The sequence below is a fragment of the Saimiri boliviensis genome, chromosome 2, assembly GCF_048565385.1.
Source record: "Saimiri boliviensis isolate mSaiBol1 chromosome 2, mSaiBol1.pri, whole genome shotgun sequence".
NCBI classification, from domain to species: domain Eukaryota; kingdom Metazoa; phylum Chordata; class Mammalia; order Primates; family Cebidae; genus Saimiri; species Saimiri boliviensis.
In genome coordinates, this window is record NC_133450.1 from 98,905,024 (window position 1) to 98,925,988 (window position 20,965).

Genomic DNA, 20,965 nt, shown 5'->3' on the forward strand with positions numbered 1-20,965 from the left:
CTTTAGGAGGCTGAGGTAGGTGGATTTACTGAGCTAAGGAGTTCAAGACCACCTGGGCAACATGATGAGACCCCATCTTTACTAAACTTTTTTTTTTTTTTTTTCATTAAAAATGTAAATAATTTTTTTTTTTACTTGCAAAATCTTATGGGACTCAAATGTCTAGCTTACTGATATAATGATTTAGGTTCTGTATCTCTAAATGGCAAACATAGTCAGTAGGAAAACTGGTAAACCTGATGTCTATGTGAAGACCAAACAGGACTGAACTCATCCTTTTTATTAATAGCTGTAAATATGTCTGTGTAAAGCAGTGACGTAGGAGGTGTTGTGGCGCACATCTGTAATCCCATGCTTTCGGAGGCTGAGGCCGGCAGATCACCTGAGGTCAGGACTTCCAGACCAGACTTGCCAGCATGGTGAAATCTCATCTCTACTAAAAATACAAAAATTATCTGGGTGTGATAGTGTGTGCCTGTAATCCCAGACACTCGGGAGGCTGAGGCAGGAGAATTGCTGGAATCCAATAGGTAGAGGCTGCAGTGAGCTGAGATTGCACCACTGCACTGCTCTGCAGCCTGGGCAAAAGAGTGAGATTCCATCTTTAAAAAAAAAAAAAAAAAAAAAAGCAGTGACCCATATGTCTCAATCTTAGAGAAGTGACCACGAAGGATTAATTTCAAAAAAACTTTTTCTTGTATATTCCTTTTTTTTTCCTTTTGAGATGGAGTCTCACTCTGTTGCCCAGACCAGAGTGCAATGGCACGATCTTGGCTTGTTCCAACCAATGCCTCTTGAGTTCAATCGATTCTCCTGCCTCAGCCTCCTGAGTAGCTGGGATTACAGGCATCCACCATCAAGCCCAGTTAATTTTGTATTTTTAGTAGACAGAGTTTCACAACCCTGGTCTCGAACTCCTGACCTCAGGTAACCCACCCACCTTGGCTCCCCCCTTCCCTTCTACTTTCCCTCCCCTCCCCTCCCTTCCCCTTTCCTTTTCCTTTGCTTCCATTTTTCCCCTTTTTCTTCCCTTTTCCTTCCCTTCCCTTTTCTTCCTTTCTTTCTTTCTTATTATGAAAAAAGATGAGGTCTCACATGTTGCCTATGCTGGTCTTTTTTTTTTTTTTTTTTTTTTTTTTTTTTTTTGATGAAGTCTTGCTCTGTTGCCCAGGCTGGAGTGCAGTGGCACAATCTTGGCTCACTGCAACAGCTGCCTCCTGGGTTCAAGCAGTTCTCCTGCCTCAGCCTCCCAAGTAGCTGGGACTATAGGTGCGTGGCACCATACCCGGCTAACTTTTTGTATTTTTAGCAGAGACTGGATTTCACTGTGTCAGCCAAGGTAGTCTCGATCTCCTGACCTTGTGATCCACCCACCTCAGCCTCCCAAAGTGCTAGAGTTACATGCGTGACCCACTGTGCCCGCCAGCCCAGCCCATGCTAGTCTTGAGCCCCCAAGCTCAAGTGACCTGCCCATCTTGGCCTCCCAGAATGCTGGGATTACAAGAATGAGCCATTGTGCCTGGCCCAAAATGCCAATTTTAGCATCATGTAGACTTACTGAGTCAGACTGTCTGGGAATAACACCTACTAATAAGCCTTTAGTGATTCTTACACAAACCCAGGTTTCAGAATGTCAGAATGACAGCCTAAGGTCATAAAGTGACCTGGCCATTTGGAACTCACCCACCTCACCTCCCCCCACCGCCCCCCCACCCCGTTTCAAACTGCACTTAAAAAGTCTGCTTTGTTTTGCTTTGAGGGCATTAATATATATATATTTTTTTTGCCCAAATGATAGATTTTTCAGCCTTCTGTTTGCTGTTGAGAAATTTGAAGGAGAAAAAAAGTAGTGTTCTTTCTACCTTGACAGTTGTGTTTTGTTTTTTTTTTTTGAGATGGAGTCTAGCACTGGTGCCCAGGCTAGAGTGCAGTGGCGCGATCTCAGCTCACTATAACCTCCGCCTCCCAGGATCAAGTGATTCTCCTGCCTCAGCCTCCCAAGTAGCTGGGATTACAGGCACCTACTATCATGCACGGCCAACTTTTTTGTATTTTTAGTAGAGACAGGGTTTCACCATGTTGGCCAGGCTGACCTCATGATCCACCGGTCTCAGCCTCCCAAAGTGCTGGGATTACAGGTGTGAGCCACCCCACCCAACCCTTTGACAGGTTTTTAAGGAGATCTAGGCTATCTGAATCATTCTGTCTTTCTAAATTCTAAGATGATGTGCAAAATTGTTAAATAATTAGGATTCCTTTAGGTAGGCAGCATAATACATTCATGATACAAGTAGATTGTGTTCTTCATCTGCTGTATGTATGCTTTATAAAACTTTGAGATCCCATGTATCTGAGTGGGAACTAATTTAAAAAATGGTCAGTCTCTTACTGGAAGTTTTTTGTGTTATGAGAACTCTTACTTATCTAGAAAAATGGAACCCGAAAGGAATCCAGTAAGCAACACTTGGATGACAAGGTTTCTCATATCATAGCTTTAGCGCTGTGGGAAAATGCATACTGATTTATCATAATCCATTTTCCAGTGTGATTTCCAGGATTATAGTTCAGAGAAATGCTATGTCTATGTTAGAGGTTAGGTGGAGAATGATTTATACGTTTAGATGAGTTAAAATCAAGCTAAAAACAGCTGGAGTTTTATATATTGTTAAGTATGGATGTATTTAATCATTATTTGGTAAAAAGTTTCAGAATGAACTGTAAGATGCAATCATAGTAATGATAGGAAAAAATTATTTAAATTTGTTACCAGTATAATATTTCAAATCATGTTGGCCTAAAAATAAATGTTTTACTTATTCTTTTTTTCAGGAATGAAATATCTGATTGTTATAAAGAATACAAAGGTAAAGATTCTTAAGCAAAACTGCTGGTTACTTTCTTTCCCTCCCCTTTCTTAAAAATTAAATTAATCCACAGTGCTGTATTTTATTTTATTTTTATTTTTTTGAGATGGAGTTTCGCTCTTGTTACCCAGGCCGGAGTGCAATGGCGCGATCTTGGCTCACCACAACCTCCGCCTTCTGGGTTCAGGCAATTCTCCTGCCTCAGCCTCCTGAGTAGCTGTGATTACAGGCATGTGTCACCATGCCCAGCTAATTTTTTGTATTTTTAGTAGAGACGGGGTTTCACCATGTTGACCAGGATGGTCTCGATCTCTTGACCTTGTGATCCACCCGCCTCGGCCTCCCAAAGTGCTGGGATTACAGGTGTGAGCCACCGCGCCTGGCTATTTTATGTTATTGAATGACATTTGTCTGATATAAAAGTAATGAGAGAATTTATTTTAGGGCTGTTTAACAGCTTTTAAGGAGGGTTTGAACTTGGAAATGTCCTCATAAAGTGGCTGTGCTGGCAAAGAACAAGATTATAAGCATATGGAGTATTTAATTTTAGGGCAAAACTGATAGATATTTTATCACTCTGACTACTGAGTTCCACTAACTTATTAACTCTATAAATTAGAAGACTTTGTTAGAGAGAGTATGCAGGTTGTACAGAGGGAGATGGACTGCTTTCTTTCATCTTCATATAGACCTGAAGCGAGAACCGCAGAATGGCATAGAAGCAGTGGATTACCTGTAGGTCCGCTGCATTAGGTTGTACGCAAGGGAGCAGAGTCATTAATGACTGCTATAGAATTTATTATATGAGTAAGACTTTACACCATTGTGGAAGTTTCTGGGGAAGCAGAGAATCAGAAGAAAGTTGATGGATCAGTAATTGGGAAACAGACCTGAATATGGAGCTGGAATTCACTGGGCAGTGGGTATCTCTTTGTCACCTCATTGGACTAGGATGACCTTCAGAGAATAATGCCTGCTGACTTACTTTTGCCACCAGATTATATGCAACTCCTGTTTTCATCAGCTTTAAGTTGGAACCATGAAGAGAAGGGGATTCTGTTGAGCACAGTTATCAGCTTAACCAAATGGACCCAGTACAAATCCCTATAGTCTACCGTTTGTCAACCTGACATCTGTCCATGCACCTTATAACTTTAGAAGCATATTAGCTTCCAAATAAAGACAGTAGTAAAAGTATGCTTCCACCTAACAAGGTATAACTATCCTTCGTAGGTCTGAAGACATGCTAATTAACTCAAAAAATATACAAAATTGGACCAGGTGCGGTGTCTCACACCTATAATCCCAGCATTTTGGGAGGCCGAGGCAGACAGATCATGAGGTCAGGAGATCAAGACCATCCTGGCCAACATGGTGAAACCCCGTCTCTACTAAAAATACAAAAAAATTAGGCCGGGCGCGGTGGCTCACGCCTGTAATCCCAGCACTTTGGGAGTCCGAGGCGGGTGGATCACAAGGTCAAGAGATCGAGACCATCCTGGTCAACATGCTGAAACCCCGTCTCTACTAAAAATACAAAAAAATAGCTGGGCATGGTGGTGCATGCCTGTAATCACAGCTACTCAGAAGGCTGAGGCAGGAGAATTGCCTGAACCCAGAAGGCGGAGGTTGCGGTGAGCCGAGATCGTGCCATTGCACTCCAGCCTGGGTAACAAGAGTGAAACTCCATCTCAAAAAAAAAATACAAAAAAATTAGCTGGATGTGGTGGTGCGCGCCTGTAGTCTCAGCTACTTGGGAGGCTGAGGCAGGAGAATGGCTTGAACCCGAGAGGTGGAGATTGCTGTGAGCCGAGATCGCGCCAGCCTGGTGACAGCATGAGATTCCGTTTCAAAAAAAGTTACAAAGTCTACTTTATCCATCCTGGATTATGTTTAATTTTTTCTAGTTGAGTTACACAACCCCTTTGAGCTCCTGTAACTTAAATGCTAAGATACAAGGTTAACCACTATTTAAGCATCTTAGATTAGTAGTTCTCAACTTGAAGCAGTTTTGCTCCTCAGGGAGCATTTGGCAATGTTTGGAGGCATTTGTTTATTTTTGCTTTTGTTGCCTGTGCTTTTGGTGCTCTATCAAAAAAAAAAAAATCATTGCTAAGACCAATGTCTCCCCTATGTTTTCTTCCAAGAGTCTTAGTTTTTAATCTAAAATCTTTAATCTTTTAATTTTAATATTTAATCCAGTTCAAGTTAATTTTTGTGAATGATGTAAGATAGGAGTCCAGTTTCATTCTTTTTTTTTTTTTTTTTTTTTTAGACAGAGTCCCGCTCTGTCACCAGGTGCCAGGCTGGAGTGCAGTGGCACAATCTCAGCTCACTGCAATCTCCACCTCCTGGGTTCAAGCAATTCTCCTGCCTCAGTCTCCCGAGTAGCTGGGACTACAGGCGCGCGCCACCATGCCCAGCTAATTTTTGTATTTTTTAGTAGAGACGAGGTTTCACCATGCTGGCCAGGCTGGTCTTGATCTCTTGACCTCGTGATCCGCCTGCCTCGGCCTCCCAAAGTGCTGGGATTACAGGCATGAGCCACCGCGCCCGGCCTTTCCAGTTTCATTCTTTTGCATGGATATATCCAGTTTTCCCAACACCATTTATTAGAGACTGTCTTTATGCCTAATCATTTAGTTCATGATGCCATCAGGTAAAGACAGGGGTGCCTAGAGAAAGAAGCTAACTAACATCCACAGAGCAGGTCATCTTTTTCTACTGATTATTAAAATCGGCCGTGGCCAAGGTTATTTTTCAGTGAGCATTCATATGGAACTCAAATATCTTTACTCTCTGAAGCTATTTGGAGTGGTCCATTCATAAACCTTTCTCCAGACGTCCTTTCCCTGTCCATCCAGCCAAACCATTAGTTGTTGCAGAGGAAGCAGTGTAGATCCATACCTCTGGCCATCTGTCCTTCTAAAATAAGATAAACAACCAGGTGTAGTGTTCAGAGATCTGCCCACTGAGAATATTTTCCTTCACCACAGTCCTTCAGGGCCACACATGAGTGGAGCTCTGGTGCTGTGGCCGTTCACTTTTGTATGGTATCAGAATATTGTGCAGAACCATTTGTAAACCTGGCCTATATTTTTTTTCCTTGGCCAACTGGTCATAGAGAACTCCCTGTGAGGCCATAGAGGCAAGTTGATAGGAAGGAGGCAATTTAGCAGGAGTAGGGACCATGGGAATTTGAACCACTTGCCTCTGCAACTTACTTGTTCCGGCAGGACTGGTACAACCCTTATAAATCTTGATGATGGAATGCTGCTGTACACACCCAATTTTGTTGACTGATGAGTCAGATACCAATACCCAGTTAATAATGGGTAGTTCATGTGGCAACTTAGTGACCTGTGGTCAAGTGTTCAAAGCCAGAAGCACTTTCTTGAAAGGAGGATAGTTATCTGCAGAGGATGGTATAATTTTCCTCTAGAAACCCTAAAGTTCTGTGGTATGATTTGCCTACAGGTACCTGCCAAGGGCTCTATAAAGCATGACTGTCTGCTGCAGACACTTTGATGACCATCAGATTTGCTGGGTCACGTGACCCAAGTGATAGACTTTCCATTCAAAGAAGAATTAAAATTTCTGTTTCTGTGCCTGCCTTCATCTAAGGGACATTTTCACTAGAGTATTATATGATAGAATATATACAGGGGCCTATGACATACCAGTGGATATATACTTTACCCAGAGTTAGGATAGTTGCCATTCTTTATTTTGGTATTTTAAGTTAGTATAGTTTGGGGGTTCAAATTTAAATTGGGGGGTCCACTTACCAGGTTGAAATGGCTTTATGAAAAGTTAAAAGGAATTTTTTCTTTTTGAGACAATCTTGCTCTGTTGCCCAGGCTGGAGTGCAGAGGCACAATCTTGGCTCTCCACAAGCTCTGCCTCCCAGATTAAAGTGATTGTTGTGCCTCAGCAACATGAGTTGCTGGGATTACAGATGTGTCTCCCATGCTTGGTTAATTTTTGCATTTTTAGTAGAGACAGGGCTTTGCCATTTGGCCAGGCTGGTCTTGAACTCCTGGCCCCAAGTGATCTACCCATCTAAGCCTCCCAGAGTACTGGGATTACAGGTGTGATCCACTGTGCCTGGCAGGGGATTTTTAAAATAATTTTTTTGCAGGGAGGATTTGCTAATTAAAGACTTATACATTGGATATGGTGGAAAAATCTGCTTCACTTATGAAAGAGCAACAGACATTCATGGTTTATTTTTGCCTTCTTAAAATTCTGTTTTTTTTTTTTTTAATTGGAGACTTTATCTCTAATAAAGCTTACGGAGACAAGATCTCCTTATGTTGCCCAGGCTGGTCTCGAACTCCTGGGCTCAAGTTATCCTCCCAATTTGGCCTCCCAAAGTGTTGGGACTAGAGGAGTGAGCCACTGTGCCCAGCCTAAAAGAAATTTATGTTGAACTGATGTATCATTTGAAGTTTACCTAAATTTTAATTTGGAAGTAAAATTAATATGTTACTGAATTTAATTATTGTTTCACATATAGCATAAAATAATTTCAGAGACCTGTGGTAGTTTTTGATAATTTCTTTCTTCGGAACTGTTGCTTAAGCTTTTAAAGAAAACTATTAGGTTACTGCATGCTGGTACTGTTTTATAAATTCTGTTATTATCTTTACATCCATCATAGGACTTATCTGCATTATTTTATTCCAAGAACAAAAGAACTGCCAATCTTTTACGTAGGAACTAATGATTTGTATCACAAAAATATTTCTCATATTTCTGGTATATAACTCTAGATGAACAGGAAAGATATTAACCTGTTTAGAAGAAGGTGTTTTTGACCGGGTGTGGTGGCTCATGCCTGTAGTTCCAGTTACTCGCTTAGGCAGGAGGATCACTTTAATCCAAGAGGTTGATTGAGGCTGTAGTGAGCCGGGGCTGCTCCATTATACTCCAGCCTGGGTGACAGAGCAAGACCTAGACAGCCTTTTTGACTTTAAAGGTCTTAAAATGATCAATGGCTTAGTCTAGCTAATTTGAATTCAATATGGAGATGTTTCGTTGAATTTTTGTAAAAAATATGATATGTATAACTCCTGAAAAGAGGCTTAACTTTCTAGCAAGGGCAAAAATAAGATCCATGCAGAGGTGAAAATTTAGCTTAATACAATAAGGCTTTAAATAGTAAGGCCTGGAAAGAAAAAAAAATGATGAGTCAACTGAGAACTCTGGGGCTTCAAAAATAGGTCATCTGTGAAGAAGATCTAAGAAAAAGAACAGTTGCTGGGTGTTGTGAGAAGAGATGGGAATTCGAGTATGGTGGTGAATGCAGGATAAATGAAGTCATTTAGGAAATATGGTACCAAATTGGCTAAACTTGACGAGTAAAATTAAAAATAAGCAGATGATAATTACAAAATAAAATTTATAGGAAATTATAACAGCCTAACATTAGCAGTCTCACTTACTAAAGCAAACCTAGTATGTAGTATGTGCTCTCAGTAAATGTGGATTGAATGAATGAGATTTCTAAAGTATCCTCAGTTTGCAAAGTAGATACTGATCAGGAAGGATAAATTGGTTGGTGGGTAGGTTACAGGTGCAATTGAGCAGGATTATTGAGTGTGAAGCAACTGAAGAGTAACAGGGTAATTGCTCAAATACAGGAGAAGCTGGTTGCAGTACAGAGGTTGCCTTTTAATGAGAGGCTTACAGACCCTTTGACTTCAGTGCCAGAGATGTTATAGATGTCATCTATATTAATAGGTAACAACTTTACTTTTAAAAACGATTTTACATGCTTGTATTTTTCATGTAGAAAGTTTTGTCTTTCTTGATATTCTACTTCTTAGGTAAATCCCCATATTTGTGATTGGTATATTGAATTTTTTTATTAATCCAAATTAAAAGCTGTGGGTTGGGTTGGGGAGCAAAAAAAAAAAAAATTGGTGGAGGCTATGTAAATGATGTTTGCGTCTTTGCGTAACAAATAGTTAAGAGGCTCCCTGCTAGGTCCTAATAAACAGATTTGTATGTATTTGTGTGCATGCATGTGTACCTTATGATGTATCCTTACTAGGTCAACCATTATTATTGCTAAAGTACAAAATTTAAGGTGACATCCTCTTAGATGCCACTGTCAGTTTCTAGCTGCCACCTAAATGCTAAAGAACATATTTTGCTAATACCTGTATTGAATATCCTCTTTTAGAAAAAATTGAATTTCTCTACATTTTTTTTTTCTATCACCTGTTTTTCCCCTCTTGACCTATTATGCTCTTCTCTACTTTAAACAAATAACTGTTCTTTTATTTTGCACTAGGGAGAGGAAATTCGATGTCAGTATGTTGTGACTTGTGCAGGACTTTACTCAGACCGTATTTCAGAGTTGAGTGGCTGCACTTCTGATCCTCGAATTGTACCATTCCGAGGAGATTACCTGCTCCTGAAGCCTGAAAAATGTTATCTTGTAAAAGGAAATATTTATCCGGTAGGTAATGATGCTTCCTACTTCTCATTTTTCTCAAGCAGATGGTGGGCATAAAGGAGATGAAAACAACTTTTACTTGGGTCAGAAGTAAGAGAGATTTTGAAGGAGTGTTTGTAAGCATTTCATCTGTTTCTTTTGTGGTTAAATCCCTAAATCTTTATCCCAGTGTCATGGTTATTAAATTGTAATCAATTGCCTGCAATTACATGTCTCCAGAAAGCATGAGTGCACTATGGGAAGTGTTACCAAGAAGGAACTGGATTCTTCCTCCTCTCTGGTGGAGGGAATGGGAGAAGCTTCCCTTATGGAAGTCCCTGATACCCAACCTTTTTCCTCAGTTCACTATCTATAGGTGCAGAAAAGGGACATGGCCGCTCTAGTTTTAGGGAGTAAAAGACAGAGGTGTTTAAATGAAGAGTTTCATTCTTCTGTCTGGAAATACCCTGGAAATGAATGAATCTCTTAAAATACATTAGTTTGAACCAGATGAAATAGTAAGTATTCAGCTATTTCTTATTTCTGACCTTGACAAAACATGAATTTCATCTGCTTCAACCGCATGTATCTGTACTTTGCAGAAGCCTTTGCTATGAATGTGTGTGTTTTTCTGGCAGCTCTGATTTTACTTGCCAGTCACAGAAATCCCTTGTGAGAGACAGAGAATAACCTGAAGTAGGACAGTTCATTTTTTTTTTTCCTTTACCCAGAAAGATGCATAGGTGGAACAATGTATTAGTGTTAATAGCATGAGAGTTTCTTTTTCTTGTTTTCTTTTACTTTTTTTTTTGAGACAGAGTCTTACCCTGTCACCCAGGCTGGAGTGCAGTGGTGTGATTTTAGCTCACTGCAACCTCTGCCTCCTGAGTTCAAGCGATTCTTGTGCCTCAGCCTCCCAAGTAGCTAGGATCACAGGTGCACACCAGCGCACTCAGCTACTTTTTGTATTTTTAGTAGAGATGGGGTTTCACCATGTTGCCCAGGCTGATTTCGAACTCCTGATCTCAAGTAATCTGCCTGCCTCGGCCTCCTAAAGTGTTGGGATTACAGGCATGAGCCACTGCACCCAGCCAGCATCAAGGTTTCTTGTGTGCATTTCTAAGCAGAAGCATGTTAATGGAAAAGTACATCTGAGTACAGTTCACAATACAAATTAAATGCATGGGAGGAAGGTATTTTATGTTACCAATTGAATGTTTGTATCTCTAATAACATGGAATGTGAAATGAGGCTGTTACTTACTATGTTAAATTTATAGGTCCCAGATAGCAGATTTCCTTTCCTAGGAGTTCACTTCACACCAAGGATGGATGGCAGTATTTGGCTAGGTCCTAATGCAGTTCTTGCCTTTAAACGGGAGGGTTACAGACCCTTTGACTTCAGTGCCACAGATGTTATGGATATAATTGTCAATAGGTAACAACATTATTTATTTTTAAAAATGATTTTATGTGCTTACATTTTTAATGTGGGAAGTTTTGTCTTTCTTGATATTCTACTTATTGGGTAAATACCCATATTTGTGATTGTTATATCAAATTTGTTTTGATCCAAATTAAAAGCTTTGGGTGGGGGAGCGAAAAAAAAAAAGAACTTTTAGAGTAAGCATCACATTATAACTCCCTCCAGAAAATCCTGATGAGCCAGGGTAATGTCTTGGTTAAAAAGAAGATAAGGCTTAGAGTCATTCATATATGTGGCAATCCAAATCTTGTATTCCTAACCTTCCAGTTTTATTTGTTTGGGGGCAGGGGTAGATTCTCTCAAAATCGGTAGTTTCTCTCAAAATCGGTAGATGACTATTTAAATAAAATCATTTCAAGCCAGTCTCCATTATTTTGTAAGCCACTAGAGAAATTATTGATGACCAAAGTCATTTCCTTGTGTAGGAAACTGACAATATGATTGTGTTAACCTAAGATGTAGATTCTTTACTATTGTAAGAAATAACTGAAATAGGTATTTTGTCTGGTCCTTCTAGCAATGTTTCTCTCTAAAGGGTTGCACATCAAAATCACTAGAAAGCTTTTAAAGCTGTATTTGAGTTTTACCCTCCATGGATTCTGAAACAGAAAGTTTAGGATGGAGCTTCTTGGCATGTGTACTTGTAAAACTATATACATACATGCATCTAGGCTTTACGGAGTCTTACTTGACAATCACAGCTAAAGTTTTTTTTTTTTTTTTGAGATGGCATCTTACACTGTCGCCCAGGCTAGAGTGCAGTGGCATGATCTTGGCTCACTGCAGCCTCTGTCTCCTGGGTTCACACGATTCTCCTACCTCAGCCTCCCATGTAGCTGGGATTACAGGCACACACCACCACACCTGGCTAATTTTTTGTCTTTTTAGTAGAGACAGGGTTTCACTATGTTGGCCAGACTTGTCTCAAACTCCTGACCTCATGCATGATCTGCCTGCCTTGGCCTCCCAAAGTGCTGGGATTACAGGTGTGAGCCACTGTGCCTGGTCCATTTTGGTTTTTTGAGACAGGGTCTCACTTTGTGACTCACTGCCACCTCAACCTCCTGGGATCAATCAGTTCTTCCACTTCAGCCTCCAAATAGCTGGAACTACAGGCAGATGCTACCATGCCCAGATAATTTTTGTGTTTTCTGTAGAGAGAGTTTCAATATGTTACCCAGGCTAGTCTCGAACTCCTGGGCTCAAGTAATCCACCTGCCTTGGCCTCCAAAAGTGCTGGGATTACAGGCATGAGCCACCGTACCCTGCCTCAACAACTTTACCTCAACAGAGGTAAAGTATTTTACCTCTGGCTGACTAAAGAAAACTAGGGTAGATGTCCCGTTTCTTTCTTACCCTGCCTTTAAGGTGTGTTGAAGGGATGTGATATTTGCATTAGAAGGCCTTGATATGGGTAGGCTTTATAGAGTCCTAGTTTGAAACCAGCACTCCTTGGGAATTTGAGTTTAGATGTTTACCTCTTTTTTTGTTGAGGACGTCAAAGTCTCACTGTTGCCCAGGCTGGAGTGCACTGGCACAATTATTGTTTACTGTAGCCTCAAACTCCTGGGCTTAAACAGTCCTCCTACTTCAGCCTCCCTAGAAGCTGGAACTACAGCCACACAGCACCACACTCAGCTCTGTTTACCTCCTGAGCTGATGAGATTTCCTTTTGATATTGGCCAAAGGTTGATTTTCATTGGTTGGTTGGTTGATTGAGACAGGATCTCTCTCTGCCGCCCAGGATGGAATGCAGTGGCACAATCTCAGCTCACTGCAACCTCTGCCTCCCAGGTTCAAGCAATTCTCCTGCCTCAGCCTTTTTGATTAGCTGGGATTACAGGCATGTACCATCACACCTCACTAAATTTTGTATTTCTGGCAGAGACAGGGTTTTGCCATATTGGCCAGTCTGGTTTTGAACTTGTGACCTCAAATGATCCGCCCACCTCAGCCTCTCAAAGTGTTGGGATTACAGGCATGAGCCACTGCTCCTGGCCTTGATTTTCTTTTAATCTACAGTGCTTCTGACTTTGCCTAGATTTTGTGATGACATAAAAAAAAAAAAAACCTAAGGCCGGGCGTAGTGGTTCACACCTGTAATCCTAGCGCTTTGGAGGCCAAGGCGGGCGGATCACCTGAGGTTGGGAGTTCAAGACCAGCCTGACCAACATGGTGAAACCACGTCTTAAAAAAAAAAAAGAATCTAATAATTGTAAAGGTATTTTATAGTAATAAAGAATTCTCTTCTCTCATAAAGATCTTTTTTTTCTCTGTTTTCAGTGGCTTGATTAAATTGGCATACCAGAATTTTTCCTATGGAGTTACTGAAATGTATAAAGCCTGTTTTCTTGGTGCAACAGTGAAGTATCTTCAAAAGTTCATCCCTGAAATTACTATCAGTGATATACTTAGGTAAGGAAAAGTGATAAGGAGTGTAAATACAGTCCTCATCTATGTGAACTTGAGAGGTAGGTTTGTCTGACTTGGTGATAGGAAGCACCGTTTCAGAGTCAGTTTGCATATACACTGAATTTTTGTTTGCTCACTTTCCCAATGTGTTGTTGAATTCCCTTTGCATTACATGTATTGGGCATTGCTACATTATGGCCCTTAGTGCTGGTCCATTTATAAGTATCTGGTCTTCCTTACAGCTCTAATCTGAAATCTCCATGACAGCTTTATCATGATGCCACCTTAGCCTTTTTGTCTATCACTCATGATAAAAATATCTTGCCTGAAATTTAAAAAATCTCTCTGGCCAGATACTCTTATAATTCCAAAGCCTTTTGACTTTTAATTTTGTATAAGATTATTGATAACTATGTTAACTAATTATGTAATAAACACATTAAAACATTATATTTTTATCGTGTCTTAAAACTTAAAAAAAAAGAAAACTTTTAGGTTTGACGGAACAGGTGAAGGTTTCTACATAGGTAAACATGTCATGGGGTTTATTGTACATAGTATTTTATCACCCAGATATTAAGCCCAGTACTTAGTAGTTAACTTTTCTGCTTCTCTCCCTCATCCCTCCCTCCCACCTTACATAGACCACAGTATCTGTTGTTTCTTTGTGTTCATGAGTTCTCATCATTTAGCTCCCACTTAGAAATGAGAACATTTGGTATTTGGTTTTCTGTTCCTGTGATAGTTTGCTAAGGATGATAGCCTTCAGCTCCATTAAAACCTCTTAGAGAGCCGGGCGCGGTGGCTCAAGCCTGTAATCCCAGCACTTTGGGAGGCTGAGGCGGGCGGATCACGAGGTCAAGAGATCGAGACCATCCTGGTCAACATGGTGAAACCCCGTCTCTACTAAAATTACAAAAAATTAGCTGGGCATGGTGGCGCGTGCCTGTAATCCCAGCCACTCAGGAGGCTGAGGCAGGAGAATTGCCTGAACCCAGGAGGCGGAGGTTGCGGTGAGCCGAGATCGCGCCATTGCACTCCAGCCTGGGTAACAAGAGCGAAACTCTGTCTCAAAAAAAAAAAAAAAAAAAAAACCTCTTAGAGGCCAGGCGCGGTGGCTCACGCCTATAATCCCAGCACTTTGGGAGGCCGAGGCGGGTAGATCACGAGGTCAAGAGATCGAGACCATCCTGGTCAGTATGGTGAAACCCTGTCTCTACTAAAAATACAAAAAATTAGCTGGGCATGTTGGTACATGCCTGTAATCCCAGCTACTCAGGAGGCTGAAGCAGGAGAATTGCCTTGTGCGGAGGTTGCGGTGAGCCGAGATCGCGCCATTGCACTCCAGCCTGGGTAACAAGAGCGAAACTCCGCCTAAAAAAAAAAAAAAAAAAAAAAAAAACCTTTTAGAAACACTCGTAGACCTGGCATCTCATCTTGCTTCTTTTCTTCTTCCTTTGTTCTTTTTTGGGCCTTATTGCACTCAGGGACTCTACTTTCAGGAAAGAAGTGGAAAGTAGTGTGGTAACAATCAGAGTCCTTGTTACAGGGGTGTGAGGCAAAGTAAAGATAACTTATATCTTTTATTCTTAAAGATAGAAGACTTTCTAGATTTGATCTGTAGATTATTCTTAATACTACCCAAGCCTGTTTTTTCCCCTCTTTGGCTAATGTTTTTACTGTTCAGCTTTTTTCCTAAGCAAGCCATTCATTAGGCCTAATCAGCAGTGTACTTTGAGGTACTCACCCTGCATTTACAATCTATCCATCCATGAATCTTCTGAGCACTAGATGTCTGCCTTCTCTGTAACAGCTGCTGAACTAGCCTGGTAAAAAATTTCAGCAGGCTTGACTGTGTATCTGTGAAGAGAGCAATAATCATGTCAGCTGTCTCCCTTAGGGGAGTGTCCTGGTTTAAATTTGACTCTGTCATTCTGAGACCGGCCTGTTTGATCCTTAGAAGAAGTATTAAAACTCAGATAATGTTTTTACTCTTATCTCTTTCACTCCTCTACTCACCGAAATGGAAGGGGTAAAAATATCTAGCCATTATTTTCTTTTACTCACTTATAAATAAGGGCTTTTATGTTTTCAGTAATCTGCTTTAGCAACCTTGTGATGTTTCATATCTGAAAATAGATAGGTCAAATCTGGTTTCTATTACTGTTATTAATATTCCTTGGAAAACACACTAGGTGAACATAGTGAATTCTGTGTAAAAATAGTTGCAGTGAATTCACTGCCCGTATTCAGTTACTACCCTTTCATAGAAGCCTGAGGAAAACTTAGATCACAGGATTTCATATAGTAGAACTGGACTTTGTTTGGGCTTGTGGGTATTAGTGAACACTCCTGTTTCTGGGTGTAAGGGTGTGAATTTCAGATACCAGTTTCATTGGCATGTAGTAGAAAAGGGCACATAGCATTGTAGACAGGTGCATTTGGAGACAAATTCAACCCAATCACAGATGACTTCCTCTTAAAAGAGAGAAAAGCTGACTACATTCATCAATTTCATTTGCTTTGTCTCTTGATTCCTGTAATTATTAAGTGCAGGAAATTATTAGTAAGAAAAGGAAAGTTGTGGAAAGTATGTTTCTGGGGTTTGGGTGGAAGATATGTTTGATATAATTTGTATAAGTTTTAAAACAAGTATAGCGAAACCATATGTTGCTTATGGATTACACATGTAGTATGAAAATAAAAACGAGGGCCAGGTGCAGTGGCTCGCGCCTGTAATCCTAGCACTTTGGGAGGCCGAGGTGGGTGGATCATCTGAGGTCAGGAGTTCAAGACCAGCCTGGCCATCATGGTGAAACCCCATCTTACCAAAAAAAAAATCAAAAAACAAAAAAAAACGAGCAGGGGAGTGACAAACACCCAATTCAGGAGAATGGTTACCTCTGGGGAGGGAAGAGAATGGGATCTTGAGAGTTCTACAAAGGCTTCTATCATATCAGTAATGATTTATTTTTTAAGCTGTTTGACAAGAAAATGAGTATTCATTGTGTTGTTCTCTGTTCCTTATTATAGCCTGAAATATTAAATAATAAAAATAAGATCAATAGACTCTTCCACAGCTTGAAGCCTAAGTCCTGCCTTGTCGCATTTGTCTTGCAACCATATATTAAAACCATAAATGCCCTTAGTATTACAGTGAAAGCACATCAGGCAGTTGTAGATAGTAAAAGATAGTTGAAGCAATGCTTTCAGTGTAGTGTCCTTAAATTTCAGGATGGTGTCCTTAAATTTCAGTAACCACTAAAGGGCACGCAGGATGACTTCTCATTGCTTAGCTAGAGCATTTTGGGCAGTAATTTACTGGTGAACATTAGATTGGAATGTAAATTATAATCTGTTAAATGTATGCATTAGATAAAGTTCTCATTGCTACATCATAGTCTCTAAGATTCTTAATGTTAGCTCTAGGCCAGGCATAATGTCTCATGCCTGTAATCCTAGTGCTTTGGGAGGCTGAGGTGGGAGAATTGCTTGAGCCCAGGAGTTTGAGACCAGCCTGGGCAATTTTTTTTTTTTTAATTAGCTGGGCAAGTGGTACATGCCCATAGTCATAGCTACTAGGGAGGATCTTTTGAGCTCAGAAAGCTGAAGCTATGGTGAGCCATTATTTTACCACTGTCCTCCAGCCTGGGAGACAGAAAAAGACCCTGTCTAAAAAAAAAAATATATATATATATATATATGTGTGTGTGTGTGTGTGTGTGTGTGTACATATATATATATAGTTCTTTTTTTTTTTTTTTGAGACGGAGTTTCGCTCTCGTTACCCAGGCTGGAGTGCAATGGCGCGATCTCGGCTCACCGCAACCTCCGCCTCCTGGGTTCAGGCAATTCTCTTGCCTCAGCCTCCTGAGTAACTGGGATTACAGGCATGTGCCACCATGCCCAGCTAATTTTTTGTATTTTTAGTAGAGACGGGGTTTCACCATGTTGACCAGGATGGTCTCGATCTCTTGACTTCGTGATCCACCCGCCTCAGCCTCCCAAAGTGCTGGGATTACAGGCTTGAGCCACTGCGCCCGGCATAGTTCTAAGCTTTAAAAATTTGTTCTGTGATTAGTTTTGACATATTAATCTAACAGCATTTGCATCTGTTAACACTGTAAAGATATAAAAGATGAAGACATATATGTCACAGCTCTCCCTTTTTCAGTTTGGAAAATGTCTTCTGTTGGGAATTCTAGAGTAAACTTTCAGGCAGGATGTTTTCATAACAAGTGATAGCTAGACTGTGTGAAACAGAAAGGCAAAAGTCAAACATTTCTATAATAAAGTTGTAATGGCTTAAGGGCTTAAGGTGATCTGGATTAGGGCTTCTCAGTATTGATGCTATTGACATATTGAGCCAAAAAATAATTATTTATTGTGGAGGACTGTCCACTTCATTGTAGAATATTTAATGGCATCCCTAGCCTCTGCTCATTCTCCTAGTTGTGCGTCAAAAATATCTTGACATTGCCAGATGTCCTCTAGGGGGCAAAATTTCCCTTGGTTGAGAACCACTCAAGTAGAGAATTTGGTAACCTTCACACTGTGAAATACTAACAAGAGTCTGGAGAAAATACAATAAACATCCCTGAAATACATGTAGCTGAGAGTAAGGGAAAGTAAGGGGTATCCCAGAGCAAAAAACAAAAAGAAAATTAAAATTCATACTAAAAGGAGTTGGTGCTGATGCTGACTTGGAGAGGTGGGGACGGTTTGCTAATTTTAATAAATGAGGGGCTTCAGTTATATTTTTAATTGATGTGTGACTTACATATCATAAAATATGTAGATCTTAAATGCTTAGTAAATTTTGATAATTGTACAAGCCATATCCACCACACAAAACAAGATATAGGACATTAGGGACTTGAATACTAATTGCCACTGAAGTGCTGAAAAAGAAACCTTGGGGGTCTATACAAGGTAGAAAGTTGGAACTGAAACTCTAATATACCCTCAGACGAAAGGAAGTCTAGAAAAAAAATATTCCCCTTGGCACTGGGAAGTATTAAGCAATTTTGTCTATGTTGGTATTAGGGGTGGGGAGTGGGAAAAATCTTTCCAAAAATCTAGAATCCCTCACAACTGCTTAGATTTTTGAATGTGTAACATCAGCTTGGTTTAGGAGCTGTAAGCTACAAATTAACTGAAAAAGTGGAACCAGACATTTCTAGATCCTACTTCAAACTTTCTCTCTCTCTTTTTCTCTCCCTCCTTTAAGTAAATTAGAGAGACTAAAAATCAGGTAATTTGACCACAGAGTAACTGTTGATACAAAGCAATTATTGCTTTATAATTATTTTAGAGGTTTTTTTTTGGTGGGGGGAATCTCACTCTGAATCCCAGGCTGCAGTGCAGTGGTGCAATCTCAGCTCTCTGCAACCTCTGCTTCCCAGGTTCAGGTGATTCTCCTGCCTCAGCTTCCTGAGTAGCTGAGATTAAAGGCATGTGCCACCATGACTAATTTTTTTTTGTTTGTTTTTTTGGTTTTTTGGATGTGTAGTAGAGATGGGATTTTGCCACATTGGCCATGCTGATCTTGGACCCCTGACTTCAAGTGATCTGCCTGCCTTGGCCTCCCAAAGTGCTGGGAATACAGGTGAGAGCCACCACACCTGTGTATTTTTAAGGAACTTTTTAAAAGAAATACACATTGAGGCTGGACGAGGTAGCTCATGTCTGTAATCCCAGCACTTTAAGAGGGTGAGGTAGAGCACTATGTTGCTTGAGCCCTGGACAACATAGTAAGCAACATTTTGGTCACTGTGTTGCTTGGGGCAGCCTGGGCAACACAGTGAGACCCGTTCTCTACAAAAAAAGAAAAGACAAGAAATACACATTGAAGTGAGGTGGTATTCCACCTGGGATTTGCTTTAAAGTAATCCATTGGGAGCATTGTGGCTCATGCCTATAGTCCTAGCTACTTGGGAGGCTGAGGTAGGAAGATTGTTTGAGCCCAGGAGTTTTAATCTAGCCTAGCAAGACAACATGTCTAAAAAATAATAAAATATGGTTGGGCTCAGTGGCTCCTGCCTGTAAACCTAGCACTTAGGGTGGCTGAGGTAGGAGGATTGTGTGACCTGAGGAGTTTAAGACCATTCAGGACAACACAGTGAGACCTTTTCTCTAGTAAAAATTAAAAAAAAAAAAAAAAAAAAAAAAAAAAGCCAGGTGTGGTGGTGCAAGCCTGTAGTCCCAGCTATTCAGGAGGCTGAGGAAAGAGGATTACTTGAGCCTGGTTGTCAAGGCTGCAGTGAGCCATGATAACACTACTGTGCTCCAGTCTGGGCAATAGAGTGAGACCCTGTCTCAAAAATAAATAAAATTAAATAAAAAATTGTAAAATAATAAAATAGGTCAGGCAACGTTGGCTCCTGCCTGCAATCCTAGCACTTTGGGAGGCTGAGTCAGGAGGATCCTTGAGGCCAGGAGTTCCACACCAACCTGGGCAACACAGCAAGACTCCATCTCTACAGAAAATTGTTAAACTACCTGGGTGGGGTAGCATGTTCTTGTAGTCACATCTACTCTGGATGCTGAGGCAGGAGAATTGCTTGAGCCCAGAAGTTAAAGACTGTAGTGAGTTATGATCATGCCAGTGCACTCCAGCTTGGGTGACAGCAAGACCCTGTCTCAAAAAATAAAGTAAGACAGGGCATGGTGGCTGACGCTTATAATCCCAGCACTTTGGGAGACTGAGATGGGAGAATTGCTTGGGCCCAAGAGTTTGAGACCAGCCTGGGCAAGTGAGACCCTGTCTCTAAAAAAATATTTTTAAAAAACAAATTAGCTGGGTGTGGTGGTGTCTGTCTGTGGTCCCAGCTACTCAGGAGTGGGGAGGACTGCTTGACCCTGGGAGGTCAAGGCTGCAGTGAGTTGTGATTGTGACACTGCACTCCAGCCTGGGTGACAAAGTGAGGCCTGTCTCTAAAAAAACAAAAAACCAAAAATAAAATAATCCAGTGGGGAGACATTGGTGTTGGATGGGTATATAGATGAAGCAAGATTGGCTGTGGGTGAGTAATTTTTACAACTGGGTAATACATACATGGGAGTTCATTATACTGTTGGTTTTGTTTCTTTTTTTTTTTTTTAATTTTTTGACGTGTTTAAAATTTTCCATTAAAAAAAAAAGCGCTCAGGACGGTAATAGAAGGAAATGTAAAACCACTGCAGAGGTACACACCCTGGATCCAACCCCTCCCAGATGATTCTCCCAGATAAAGTCCTACTGAACAGAAACTCACAATCAGAAGTTACTAACCACCATAAGTGAGAGTCAGCAGATAAAGTAAGTGGCATAATTAGACTCCCAACAACTATGGGTAATAGTAATAGTAGAAACTGTAAAGTAAATATGCTTCAATTAATCAAAAACAAAGAAGGTAATGAAAACATGAAAAATAAAACCAAAGGAAAAAGAAAGGCCTAAGCAAATTAGTTGGAAACCACCTAATGAGAATTTGTAGAAATAAAAATATAGTTTTTAAATTTTAAAACTCAGGCTAGGCTTGGTGGCCCACTTCTGTAATCCCAGAACTTTGGGAGGTCAAAATGAGAGGATTGTTTGGGTCCAATAGTTCAAGTCCAGCCTAGGCAACATAGTAAGATCCTGTCTCTACAAAAAGTTTTAAAAATTAACCAGGTATGGTGGTAAACACCTGTAGTCCCAGCCACTCTGGAGGCTCAGGAGGGAGGATGGCTTGAGCCTAAGAAGTCAAGGCTGCTGTGAGCCATGATCACACCACTG

At 40.6% G+C, this 20,965-nt stretch overlaps 1 protein-coding gene across 3 annotated transcripts in view; it reads left to right on the forward strand.

Moving 5' to 3' along the window:
• Positions 1 to 20,965, forward strand: part of L2HGDH (L-2-hydroxyglutarate dehydrogenase) — a 72,016-nt gene that overhangs the window by 34,219 nt on the left and 16,832 nt on the right. For 2 of the 3 annotated variants that reach the window (XM_003930539.4, XM_074393959.1), the window contains 4 exons: positions 2,830 to 2,864; positions 9,166 to 9,333; positions 10,589 to 10,746; positions 13,078 to 13,209. In XM_003930539.4, the coding sequence (XP_003930588.1) occupies positions 2,830 to 2,864; positions 9,166 to 9,333; positions 10,589 to 10,746; positions 13,078 to 13,209 (493 nt within the window). Of the gene's footprint in view, positions 1 to 2,829; positions 2,865 to 9,165; positions 9,334 to 10,588; positions 10,747 to 13,077; positions 13,210 to 20,350; positions 20,672 to 20,965 lie in introns of those variants that run through there. The other variant, XM_074393958.1, reaches the window with a different exon arrangement.